Consider the following 13,042-nt stretch of genomic DNA (forward strand, 5'->3'; position numbering starts at 1 on the left):
CTGAAGAGTTACTGTTTAATGGGTAGAGTTTCTGTTTGGGAAGATGAAACGTACTGGAAATGGATAGTGGTGATGACTGCACAACATTGTGAATGTACTTAATGCCACTGAATTGTAACACTTAACATTATTAAAACGGTAAAAATTTTGTTTATCATAATAAAAAAATCCTAAAAAGCACAAACAACTAAGTTGGTAATGTGGCACCATTCCCCAGGGAGGATCAGCCAGGCACCTTGTAGCGGATGATTTCTTTGGATCTCTTCCTTCGTGGAGGGGGCAGAGATTCACCCTCAATGGAATAGACGCATTCTGAATATGGAGCTGTCTTCCCTGTCTGCACTACTTCTGTTAGCACCAACATCCATATACTCACAAAATTTCACAGAATGCCTTATCCTCTGTCCTGGGTCCTGGTATGCCCCACAGCATTGCATCTAATCAAGGAACTCATTTTACAGCCAAGAAAGTACAGCAACGGGTTCATACCCACATACCCCTCACGGAGAGTCGACTGGTCTTAACTGAAAAGTGGAATGGCTTATTGAAGACTCAGTTACAGCATTAGTTGAGAGATAATATCCTGAAAGGAAGAGGTTCTGTCTTATAAGATGCAATATATACTTTGAATCAAAACCATTATGCAGTGCTATTCCCTAAAGCCAGAATACATGGTCCCAGGAATCAAGGGGTGGAAGTAGGACTGGTTCCTCTCACCATTATATCTAATAACCTACTTGCAGAATTTTTATTTCCCCTCCTGCCAACTTTGGGCTCTGCTGATTTGGGAGGAATGCTTACATTGGTTCTAATGAATTAGAAGATGAGACTACCCCCCTGGTCATTTTGGGCTCCCTATACCACTGAACCAACAAGGTAAAAAAGGAGTTCCTCTATGGACTAGAGTAATTGATCCTGAGTACTAAGAAGAAACTGGGTTGCTGCTACACAATGGGAACAAGAAGGACTGTGTCTGGAACCCAGAAGATTCTAAGGTACCTTTTGATACTTCCATAACCAATAATATAAGTCAAGGGAAAAACACAACATACAAACAACAAAAGCAAAACGCCCAAGGACTCAGACTCTTTGGCAATGAAGGTTTGAGTCACTCCATCAGATAAAGAACCCCAGCAGCTAAGGACAAGGGAAATATGGAATGACTAGTAAAATGAAGCCATAGATACCAACTACAGCCTCAGGACCAATTACAGAAACGAAGACCATACATTTTCTCTTTGCTTGTTATAAGCATGGCTTTATTTGTATATGCTAACAATTTTCTTCTCTCTCCTTCCCATTATTTTTTTTTAATTTTTATTTTATATTGGAGTATAGTTGATTTACACGTTTTGTCAGTTTCAGGTGTACAGCAAAGTGATTCAGTTATACATATATCTTTTTCAGATTCCTTTCCCATTTAGGTTATTACAGAATAATTGAGTAGAGTTCTCTGTGCTATACAGTAGGTCCTTGATGATTATCTGTTTTATATATAGTAGTGTGTATACGTTGCTGCAAATGGCATTATTTCATTCTTTATTTATGGCTGAGTAATATTCTATTGTATATGTGTACCATATCTTCTTTATCCATTCATCTGTCTATGGACATTAAGGTTGCTTCCAGGTCCTGGCTATTGTAAATAGTGCTGCAGTGAACATTTGGGGTGCACGTATCTTTTGAATTATGGTTTTCTCTGGATATATGCCCAGGAGTGGGATTGCAGAATCATATGATAGCTCTATTTTTAGTTTTTTAAGGAACCTCCATTATTATTTTATAGACAGGTTGTTGGAAGTTAAATTTTACAGTTTAGCCTGTAGGTAATAGAATATTCAGTGAGACTATGACCAAATATGAGGTATATCATAGACAGCAACAGTTATAACTATTGGGAATGTGAGTTTCCTCATTTGGGGAAAAGGATAAGAACTTGTAAGACATATAGCTATGCCTTTTTTTTTTTTTTTTTTTTTTTTTTTTTTGCAGTACGCGGGTCTCTCACTGTTGGGGCCTCTCCCGTTGCAGAGCACAGGCTCCGGACGCGCAGGCTCAGCGGCCATGGCTCATGGGCCCAGCCGCTCCGCAGCATGTGGGATCTTCCCGGACCGGGGCACAAACCCGTGTCCCCTGCATCGGCAGGCGAACTCTTAACCACTGCGCCACCATAGCCCTAGCTATGTCTTTTGTCTTTTCTTTTTCTTTTTTCGGCCACGCTGCACAGCTTGTGGGATCTTAGTTCCCTGACCAGGAACTGAACCTGGGTCCACGGCAGTGAAAGCATGGAGTCCTAACTACTGGATGGCCAGGGAATTTCCTGGATAGCTATGTCTTATTAGGTAAAAATAGAATTGTTTTCAGAAATTTGAGTGTTTATAGAAGGGTACATATGGAAGCTGAGTAGCCAAAGGAATGGAATGCAACATTTATCAATTTACTGCCTCTCAAATCCTCTCCAAATCCATCCTTTTCTTCTCTGAGAAAATGGAGTAAGTCCTTTAAATATTTTTCCTTTACCAGATGGCACAATTTTAAGCTTCATCTGTAGATGGCACTGTTTTTGAGGGGGGAGGGTATAGTTGATTTACAATGTTGTGTTAGTTTCTGGTATACAGCAAAGTGATCCAGATTATATCTATATAGATACATATAATGAAATTGTTTTTCATATTCTTCTTCATTATGGTTTATTACAGGATATTGAATACAGTTCTCTCTGCTATACAGTAGGACCTGTTGTTTATCTATTTTACACACAGTAGTTTTTATATCTGCTAATCCCAAACTCCTAATTTATCCCTGCCCTCACCCTTTCCCCTTTGGTAATCATAAGTTCGTTTTCTCTGTGAGTCTGTTTGGCAAATAAGTTCATTTGTATCATACTTTAGATTACACATATAAATGAGATCACCTGATATTTGTCTTTCTCTGTCTGACTTACTTCACTTAGTATGACAGTATGATATAATCTCTAGGTCCATGCATGTTGCTGCAAATGGCATTATTTAATTCTTTTTTACGGCTGAGCAATATTCTACTATGTATATGGACCCCATCTTCTTTATCTATTCATCTGTCCATGGACATTTAGGTTGCTTTCATGTCTTGGCTACTGTAAATAGTGCTGCTATGAACACTGGGGTACATGTGAGATGGTTATTAATTGGTTTTCTGTTATCATAAGTTAACCATAAACTTTGAGACTTAAAACAGTATATACGTTTGTCATCTCACAGTTTCTGTGGGTCAAGAGTCCAGAAAGTTTAATCAGATCCTCTGTTCAGGATCTCACAAGGTTGCAACCAAGGTGTTGGCTGGGCTGTGTTCTCATTTGGAAACCTGACTGGGGAAGAATGTTTCCAAGCTCATTCAAATTGTTGACAGAATTCACTTCCTTACAGCTGTATACTTGAAGGCCCCAGCTTCTTACTGGCTGTTTGTTGGATGCTGCCCTCAGGTCCTAGAGGCCACCTGCATTTCCTTGCCATGTGGCCCTCTCCATATGCAGTTCACAACATACCTGTTTGCTTTTTCTTTTTTTTTAAACAATTTTTTTAAACTTATTTATTTTTGGCCGTGTTGGGTCTTCATTGCTGCACGTGGGCTTTCTTTAGTTGTGGCGAGCGGGGGCTACTCTTCATTGTGGTGCACAGGCTTCTCATTGCAGTGGCTTCTCTTGTTGCAGAGTACAGGCTCTAGGCATGCAGGCTTCAGTAGTTGTGGCTTGCAGGCTCTAGAGTGCAGGCTCAGCAGTTGTGGCACACGGGCTTAGTGGCTCCGCGGCATGTGGGATCTTCCCAGACCAGGGCTCGAACTTGTGTCCCCTGTATTGGCAGGCAGATTCTTAACCACTGCGCCTCCAGGGAAGTCCCTACCTGTTTGCTTTTTCAAGGCCAGCTGGAAAGTCTCTCTCTCCAGCCTGCTAAGATAAAGTCTTACATAATGAAATGTAATCCTGGGAGTAATATCCCATCACCTTTGCCATATTCTATTGATTAAAAGCAAGTTATAGATCTCATCCACACTCAGGGAGAGAGGATTATACAAGGGCATGGATCACTGGGGGTCACCTTAGGGTGTATCCACCACATACTAGAAAGACATTGCAAAAGGCAAGAGCTTTTCTTCCTGGTTCTGGAATGCTCACATGGCAGGTTCCTACAGTACACGTGGCTCTGCAGGCAGCTGGCTCCTACAGTTGAGAGGCTTCTCTAGTGCTGGACTCTGTAGGGAAAATGGCTGCTTCTCCAGGGCCAGCTCCTGCAGTACACAGCGGTCAGCAGCACACACAGGCCAGCAACCTCCCCTGGCACAGACATGCCCTCAAATGAGGAACTGGGTCCTTGGGTTTTCCCCATCCCCTGGGGATGAGAAAGGATTCTCCTTATGTCTGATATTCCAGTAGAGTTTTCTTTGCTTCTTACTAGCCCAAAGCCTTCATTTCTCCAATTCCCTGTTATAATAATTTTTATATTAAAACTTCTTTGTTGAAATTACTGTGTGATTTCTGTCTATTGATTAGACTCTGACTGATTCATGGACCATGTTCAGTTAGGATTTGCTAGCCACTGACATTCCAGTGAGCGGGGCCTGTCTAGGAACTTTACATCTACAAATGAAAGGTTCGTCACTCACCTCTTTAATTTCTTTTAGGAGTTCAAGAGCACAGCTGAAGTCTGGAGGAGTAGCTAATAATTGCTCTTCCAGATGATCCCAAAAGGCATTGTGCATTGTCTCCTTGACCCTGCCTTCCAGACTGTAAGAAGGTTAAATGAACAAATTACTTTCTCTACTCAAAAACTGCCAAAAGGTCATTATCTCCTAAGCCCCAAACAGTGTTTGATATGATAAAAGACCATTATACAGACAGGGAAAGGCCAGGAACTATGTTTGGACGGTAGCAGAGCTAAATAAGCTGAGGTTAAACTTGGATGTCAGGGCACCAGCACAACCTCTCAGAAGGGCTCCTTGTGGTTCCAGCACAGCCCACCCTCTGCAGTAGGAAGAACCCTGAATAGAGATCGGGCTGAACTTTAGCACTGATTTTGCATTTAGCTTAGAAAAGATGTGACTTAGTTTCCCTTTATGTACACATATAGCAATGAACTAAATGATCTTTCACTTTCTTATAGACCTAAAATCTAGGAAAGGATTTTCATTCTTTGATAACACCTGAATAACTATAGATACTTCCAAATCAGCAGGTCTAAAATTGAATTCACTATCTTCCCCTTCCAAACCTGTTCCTCCTGTATTCCCAATTTCAATGGCACTACCATGTAGCCAGTCATGGAAGCCAGAAATATCCGTCTTTTTCCCCCCACTCAAAAAAAAAAAGGGACTTCCCTCGTGGCACAATAGGTAAGAATCTGCCTGCCAATGCAGCGGACATAGGTTCGATCCCTAGTCCAGGAAGATCCCACATGCCGCAGAGCAACTAAGCCCACGCGCCACAACTACTGAGCCTGTGCTCTAAAGCCTGTGAGCTACAACTACTGAGCCCGCATACTGCAACTACTGAAGCCCACATGCCTAGAGCCCATGCTCCACAAGAAGAGAAGCCACCGCACTGAGAAGCCCACGCACCGCAACAAAGAGCAGCCCCCAATAGCCAACTAGAGAAAGCCAACGCACAGCAACGAAGACCCAATGTAGCCAAAAATAAATAAATAAATAATTTTTTAAAACAAACAAACAAAAACCAGAAGCAAAGGTAATTCAATTAGAAAGGATAGTCTTTTCAACAAATGGTACTGGAACAACTGGACATCCACATGCAAAAAAATGAATCTAGATACAGATCTTACACCTTCCACAAATAGATCATAGACCTAAATGTAAAACATAAAACTCTAAAACTTCTAGAAGATAACAGGAGAAATCTAGGTGACCTTGGGTTTGGCAACGACCTTTTAGATACAACACCAAAAGAAAGATCCATGAAAGAAAAAATTGGTAAGTTGGGCTTCATTAAAATTAAGAACTGCTCTGTGAGAGACAAGAGAATGAAAAGGCAAGCTCCAATCTTTGCAAAGCACATATCTGATAAAGAACTAGTATCCAAAATATACAAAGAACTCTTAAAATTCAACAATAAAACAACCCAATTTTAAAACAGGGAAAGGTCTGAACTGACACCTCACCAAAGTATTGATATATATACAGATGGCATATAAGCATATGAAAAGATGCTCAACCTCACATCTCATTAGGGAATTGTAAATTAAAGTAACAATGAGATACCACTACACACCTATTAGAATAGCCAAAATCCAAAACACTGAGAATACCAAATGCTGACAAGGACGGGGAGCAACAGGAACTCTCATTCATTGCTGGTGGGAATGCAAAGTGTTAAGACCTGTCACTCTGGAAGATGGTTCCACAGTTTCTAACAAAATTAAACATACTCTTTCCATACAATCCAACAATAGTGCTCCCTGGTATTTACTCAAATGAGTTGAAAGCTTATGTTCACACAAAAACCTGCACATGGACATTTATAGCAGCTTTATTCATAAATGCCAAAACTTGGAAGCAACCAAGAGGTCAATACTAAAAAGAAATGCACTATCCAGCCCTCAAAAGACATGGAGGAACCTTAAATGCATATTGCTAATTGAAAGAATCCAATCTGAAAAGGCTACATACTATATGATTCCAACTATAAGAAATTCAGAAAAACCTATGGAGACTGTAAAAAGATCAGTGGTTGCCAAGGGTTTCAGAGTGAGGGAGGGAAGAACCAATAGATCGAACACAGGGGATTTTTAGGGCAGTGAAATTACTCTGTGTGATACAGAAATGGTGAATACATGTCATTATACATTTTTCAAAACCCACAGAATATACAACACGAAAAGTGAACACCTGTGTAAACTTGAGTTAATAATAATGAATTAATACTGGATCATCAATTGTAACAAATATACCACATTAATATAAAATACAAATAATAGAGGAAACTGTGTGCAGGAGAAAAGGGGGAATGTAAGAACTCTATTTTCCATCATTTTTCTATAAAACTAAACTATGCTAAAAAAATTGTCTATTAATATTTTAAAAGGAATTAATTTTCCTCTGACCTTTATTTAAATGATTTCTCTGACCTATAGAGTTAGACTAATAAGAAGAAAAAGAATCATTTGAAAATTCTGAGGCTGTACCTAGTCATTGCCAAATAGTGATTGGTTTTCTGGCATTAAACATCCCCCCTTAGTAATGCATGCTCCTTGTAAAACAAACAAAAGCAATACAAAGATGAATAAAACAAATATCAGAATTCCTCTCCCAACATACCAATCTCAATCAGCAGAGGTAACCAACTATAATCTAATAGTCTGTTGTGTACTGTAATTGTTCTTAAAGCTTTTCCCCTCACCCTATTTGTCCAATCCATCTTCCAAGTTCCATAAATTTTGCTTTTTAAATGTCTCTGGAATCCATCCCCTCCTACCATCATCTCTTACCTGGACTACTACATTAGGCCATTAACTGGTCCCTCTGTCTTCAGTCTTGTCCCTTTTTAATCTGTTCCCCACCAATTCATTCTAAAATCAATGATTTTTCTAAGATGCAACTCCAATCATGAGGTCATGCTCAAAGTCCTTTGGGGCTTCCCATCACCAGCAGTATAAACGGCTCACATGACCCTTCCTGATATTGCTCTACCTCCCTTTCAAATTTATCTCCTCCTACCTCATAATACCCTGTGCTCAATCACATCAAGATACTTGTTCAGTTCACACCATTGTGCCTCCAACATGATTCCTCTGCCAGGAGCATTCCTTCCCACCCAGACCACCTCTAAGACTCAAGTCATCATAGGCTAAATCTTCCTCCATAGGCAAATCTTCTCTGATCTTTAGGCAGCTGAGAACTTTCATTGAACTCTATTCACACAGCTCTGAGTGAACTTATCAGTCACTTTCTGTTATTCATCTGTCTCTCTTACAAAAGCTTCTTGACAGCAAAGACAGTGTCTTATTTATTTATAGCTGTAGCTACCTCTATCCCCAGAACTCAACATTTTTCCTGCCACATAATAAGAACTCAGCAAATGCCTGATGAATGAATGCCCAAACATGGGATTTCCCTTAGGAACCTACAATTGTAATTAACTTCATCCTATGAGCCCAAAGTAAAGCCAACTGCCAATAAGGAGTGACCTCAAACTCGATTTCAACCTTTTTCCTGATATAAATTTTGTATTACCTTACTTGAAAACCCAGCTCTGAATAGTACTGTTTCCCCTGCTTCATTTCTCCCTCTCTCATTTCCTCTACTCTTTTTTCCTCCTCTCCTGCCAGCAACAGAAACATCTAAGCAGTGAGAGAGATGCTAGAGGATCTGGGTTTTGGTGAAAACCTGTTCCCAGAGAAGCTGTGCTTGACATGGACATCTGCTGGCAAGAGCAGATCAGACCAGGAAGACCAGGGCAGCAACTTGTGGCAGAGAAGAGCACTTTAGTAACAGAGTCCCTGAAGCTGACAAATGACAAAAACATTCAAGGAAATTGACTTATCACAAGCTGCCATCACATATCTGTCTGTTGGTCGGAAATCAGAACTGTTTTAAAATGTAAAATCTGACAGTGAATTTACCCACTTAACTGCCAATAAACCAGCAAGTCATACTTACGGAATGGTTCTTATTTATTGCAATGTCAATATAACTAAGAAGAATGAAAAATAAGGCTTGATGGGGGTGGGGGAGCATTCCTCATCAACAGGGTTCTGATCTTGATTCACAAATTAAGCTGATTTATGAAGTGGGGAATGGGGGTGCGGGTGAGGAGTTGAGGGGGCAGTTGAAAACACCACAATGAGAAAATTGATCTTTTTATCTGTGCCTGTTTAAATCTGTGATCACATAGAGAGTAACTGATAAGACAGGAGCCATGTGGTAGGCAACCAATACCAATAAAATGACCCCAAAGATCTAGATCTCTGGTATTCACACCCTGGTGTAATCCTGTACCCTGGAGTGTGGCCTGGATTTATGGGTTCCTTTCTAGCAAACAGAATGTAGCAGAGGCCACGACGTCACTCCTGAGGTTAGGTAACAAAAAGACCGTGGCTTCTGTCTTGGGCACCATCTCTCACTCACTTACTCTCTCGCTTTCTCACCCTGGGTGAGGGAAGGCAGCTGCTCCTCCCCTATGGAGAGGCCCAGGTGGCAAGGAACTGAGGGCAGCTCAGGCCAACATCAACAGACTGATAGAGCACACAGTGAAGCCACATCCGTAATCCCTGACCCACAGAAACTGGGAGATAATGAACAATGTTTTAGCTGATGAGTTTTGGGGTAATTTGTCATGCAGCAATAGATAGCTACTACAGGCTAATCCCTCCCCATCTGTCAGAGAAGATCTGAAATCCACCCTAACTATTTTATTATTAAGTGGGGGTCCCAAAGTGAACATCCCAAAAATTGCTTGAGTTTATTCACTGGTTAAATAACATTTGCTTCTTGACCCTCTGATACTAATAATTATAATTTATTACTCTTCTGTTTCAGTTGCTGAGACCTCTAACGGCTTAGATTCAAGCACTGATTGTGTTATTAAATAAAAATGCTTTGAGTCTGGTCAGAATCCATTAGTGCTAAATGCCTATATCAGGATGAATAAAATGGGAAAATTAGAAGAGCCTGTACCTGCTTGGAGGCAAAACCTTCTCTTCCATGTGGAAATCATGATTCATCCCAATCTCCTTGCTCAGCTTGGAAACATCATTAACTGTATCTATCAGACCTGTGACAGAAAGAACATATGAGGTACACCTGAAACTAATGTTCTATGTCACTTATACCTCAACTGAAAAAAAAGAACTTATGGGGGACACCAGTGAACTCAAAGAAGTCTGAATTTCTATTTTATTCAGAGATTCACTCCACTGAGTAGGCTCCAAATTGAGATTCATCACAGTGACTTTATACACACTCATTCGACCATTCCAGTCAGTTATGTTTTCTGAACTCTAGGCCCCATGACAGAGCCTCTCAGTAGCCCAGCATGGGGGTAAGGGAGGACAAAGAAGCTATCTTATAAAAAAACAAAGTGAAACTGATTAAAAGCCTTTCTCTTAAGAAATAAAATAACGAAGTGGCAAAGAAATAATTTGTGATTTGCAAAAATAATGTTTATCTAAGGATATTACGATTCCACTCTCCTCTTCCTGCCTCTGATGGAAGTTAAATTCTCCACACAGAGGGTACTGAATGGCGTCAATCTCACTTGGTCTTCTAAAGTAGTTTCCAGAATTTAGGATTTCACAGACTAGTAAATATCCAAAAAGATCTTGAGCAACTGACGACAGCTTGCCAACTTTTTGTTCTGTCAGGTATGGATAGTATGAAATAAGCAAATAAAAAATCCACTGTAGGTACTTCCCTGGTGGAGCAGTGGTTAAGACTCTGTGCTCCCAATGCAGGGGGCCCTGGTTCAATCCCTCGTCAGGGAACTAGATCCCACATGTATGTCACAACTAAAAGTGTGCATGCCACAACTGAGGAGCTGGTGAGCTGCAACTAAGGAGCCCTCAAGCTGCAACTAAGACCTGGTGCAACCAAGAAAAAAAAAAATCCACTCTTCCACCACCAAAACCATTTCATAAAAGAAAAAGGATAGTTTAAACTCCCAAAAAGCGGAAAGGGAATACAGTCAGAAAAAAGACTAGTCCTGAAAACTGAATCAATTTAGCTTTAGGAAAAACTCATTACAATATCTTTATTTCATTTCACACAGTATGCTAAGAATTTTGTCACAAACCAGCTCTGGCATTTGGGAACCACTATTCTAAGTTCTTAGTACAGACCTACCTGATAGCATTCTTACATAACTGGCGTACATGGTAGTTATTATTACTTGGTATAAAAGAGCTGCACACAATAAATCATATTTTCTCACTCTCTTTCAATGAAGCTTCAAAATCTGTTCACAAAAAAGTATTTGGCTCCAAGATGTGGAGGGGATATAAATGAACTAAGATTGGCCATGAGTTGATAATTGTTGAAGTTGGGTGATGAGTAAATGGGGGTTCATTATTCCAATCTCTCTGCTTTTGTATATGTTTAAGTTTTCCATAAGCAAAAAGGTTTAAAAATGTAAAAAGGAAAAATTGCAGAAAAGAGGTTTCATAGGAGAATGCCTTTGTTCTTAGAAGAGACATGAAATATTTAGAGGTAAAGTCATGACTATAACTTCAAGAAAGAAAAAATACATACGTAAAATACAATAAGAGAAAAAAACAGTGTGGCAAATGTTAATGTGGGCATTCGTTGTTTTTTTTTTTACTTTTCAACAGATTTTAAATATATCGAAATAAAAAGTTAAGGGTAAAAGGTGATTGTAAAATTTACCAAAAAGCCACCAGCAGAGTTTCCGTTTAGGTAAATGTAAAGGTGAACTGAACCTTAGGTGGACGGGAAGTTCCTTTTATTTTTACAGTCTCTCTGAAGTCTTCAGTTTTGGCCAAAATGGCAAAACACAGTCAAATATGCAAACAGACGTACTGCTAATTCAGTAATGTAAAATCAGAACAAAGAGAAAATCTTCAAAGGGAGATTGAGCTGCTTGTAGCAGCTTATTGAAGGACTGAGGAAAATACACAGAAACACTTCCCAATTACAACAAACCAAAGCTCATAGCCTGCTTTGACAAGATTGTTCTGTCGCTCAAAAGTACCATAGCACTATGCAACTCCTACAGCTGTAAAATTCAGGAACAGGGAGGGTTCAAAGAGAAATTAGAGGTAAAAAGTAACTAAAATAGATTTTTAAAACCCAGATCCCAAGGACAAAGACATTTTCAAGATAATTTGGTAACTTAACCAAGTCAACCTGATATATAAAATTTCGAAATTATTAAAAAAGAGGAGTTTGGTTATTCAGGTTAGGGAGTTGTATTGCCTAAATCAGGATTCCAAAGCACCCCATTTGCTGCTTTTCCTTAACCAGCAGCGACCCCGTGTGGCTACAAGAGAAAGAAATGCGATTGAATTTAAAGAATTTAACGCAGGTTGTTGCACGTGGACAGGCCTTCAGATTGATGACTGCTGAAATTGCCTGGTGATTATTACAAGGGAAATGCTGGATGAGTCCCAGTGAGATCAGACGTAAAGTGTGGAAGATACTTTGTGCCCCAATAAGAACTATAAAAGAACATCTCTTATAGTATGAGCTAAAGAGTATGAGGCCAGAGCAGCATTACTAATGCAGTCAACGAAGCACCGAGAGAACACAATGCCCATCTGGGACCATTTCCGTTCTTTAAAATCTACGCCAGGTGTCTGCCATTTTCCACCTACAAATTCAAAATAAAAGAATACAAAGCTGGCTCTGGACTGACTCAACCTCACATCTTGTCAGATTCAAGAAATCGCTCTTGGGTCACATCTTTCTCCAGGACTACAAACTCTGAAGATCTTCTGGTCAACAGAGGGCCTGGGGCCTGAAAGTAGAGATTGGGGGCGGGGGGGGGGGGAATGAGGAAAAAGGGGGATAGAGAAGTGCGGCGCCGCGGGCTCCTTCCCACCTGATCCACACTAAGCACCCCGAGGGCCGGGGCCGGCGGGGCTGGACCTACTGAAAGGGTGGTTCTTGGGGCTGCTCATGTCTTGCCGGGTCGGTCCTGAGGTTTCGGGCTTACAGGGCCCGCTCTCTGCATCGCCAGGGTCCTTCAGGGGCACGTTTTCCTCCACGTCCGTCATTTTGCTGATGGAATCTGGGTGGGGGAGAAATGGGGCGCTGTGGGCGGCGAGGAAGGGGGCTCTCCAACTACCGAAGGGGTCTGGGGCCCGGCCAATCGCGCCCGACCTGGACAAACCAAGAGGAGGGTGGACCGCTTCACCGTCTCTCGGGGACCGACATGGGCAGAGGACACTGGAGGAACAGGGCTGGGGAATCACAGAGAAGTGAGTGCTGGCTCCGCAACCAGGAAACTGAGGCCAGAGGGGCGGCCTGCTCGCCCGAAACGCCCGCCCCAGGCCCACCCGGGCTCCAGCAGCAGGGGGAGCCCACGGCGCTCAAATTCCAAGCC

The 13,042-nt window shown here is 41.1% G+C and overlaps 1 protein-coding gene across 4 annotated transcripts in view; it reads right to left on the reverse strand.

Annotated features, from left to right (window-relative positions):
* The window catches only part of TCP11 (t-complex 11), a 29,311-nt gene extending 16,592 nt beyond the window's left edge, over nt 1-12,719 (reverse strand). Inside the window, exons 1-3 of one of the 4 annotated variants that reach the window (XM_060164153.1) lie at nt 12,590-12,719; nt 9,661-9,757; nt 4,639-4,759 (exon numbers count right to left, since the gene is read on the reverse strand). In XM_060164153.1, coding sequence (XP_060020136.1) covers nt 4,639-4,759; nt 9,661-9,757; nt 12,590-12,713 — 342 coding nt within the window. In that variant the 5' untranslated portion in view covers nt 12,714-12,719. Of the gene's footprint in view, nt 1-4,638; nt 4,760-9,660; nt 9,787-12,585 lie in introns of those variants that run through there. The other 3 variants (XM_060164152.1, XM_060164154.1, XM_060164150.1) reach the window with 3 other exon arrangements.
* Nucleotides 12,720-13,042: the final 323 nt, after the last annotated feature.

This window comes from Lagenorhynchus albirostris, chromosome 10, assembly GCF_949774975.1.
Source record: "Lagenorhynchus albirostris chromosome 10, mLagAlb1.1, whole genome shotgun sequence".
NCBI lineage: Eukaryota > Metazoa > Chordata > Mammalia > Artiodactyla > Delphinidae > Lagenorhynchus > Lagenorhynchus albirostris.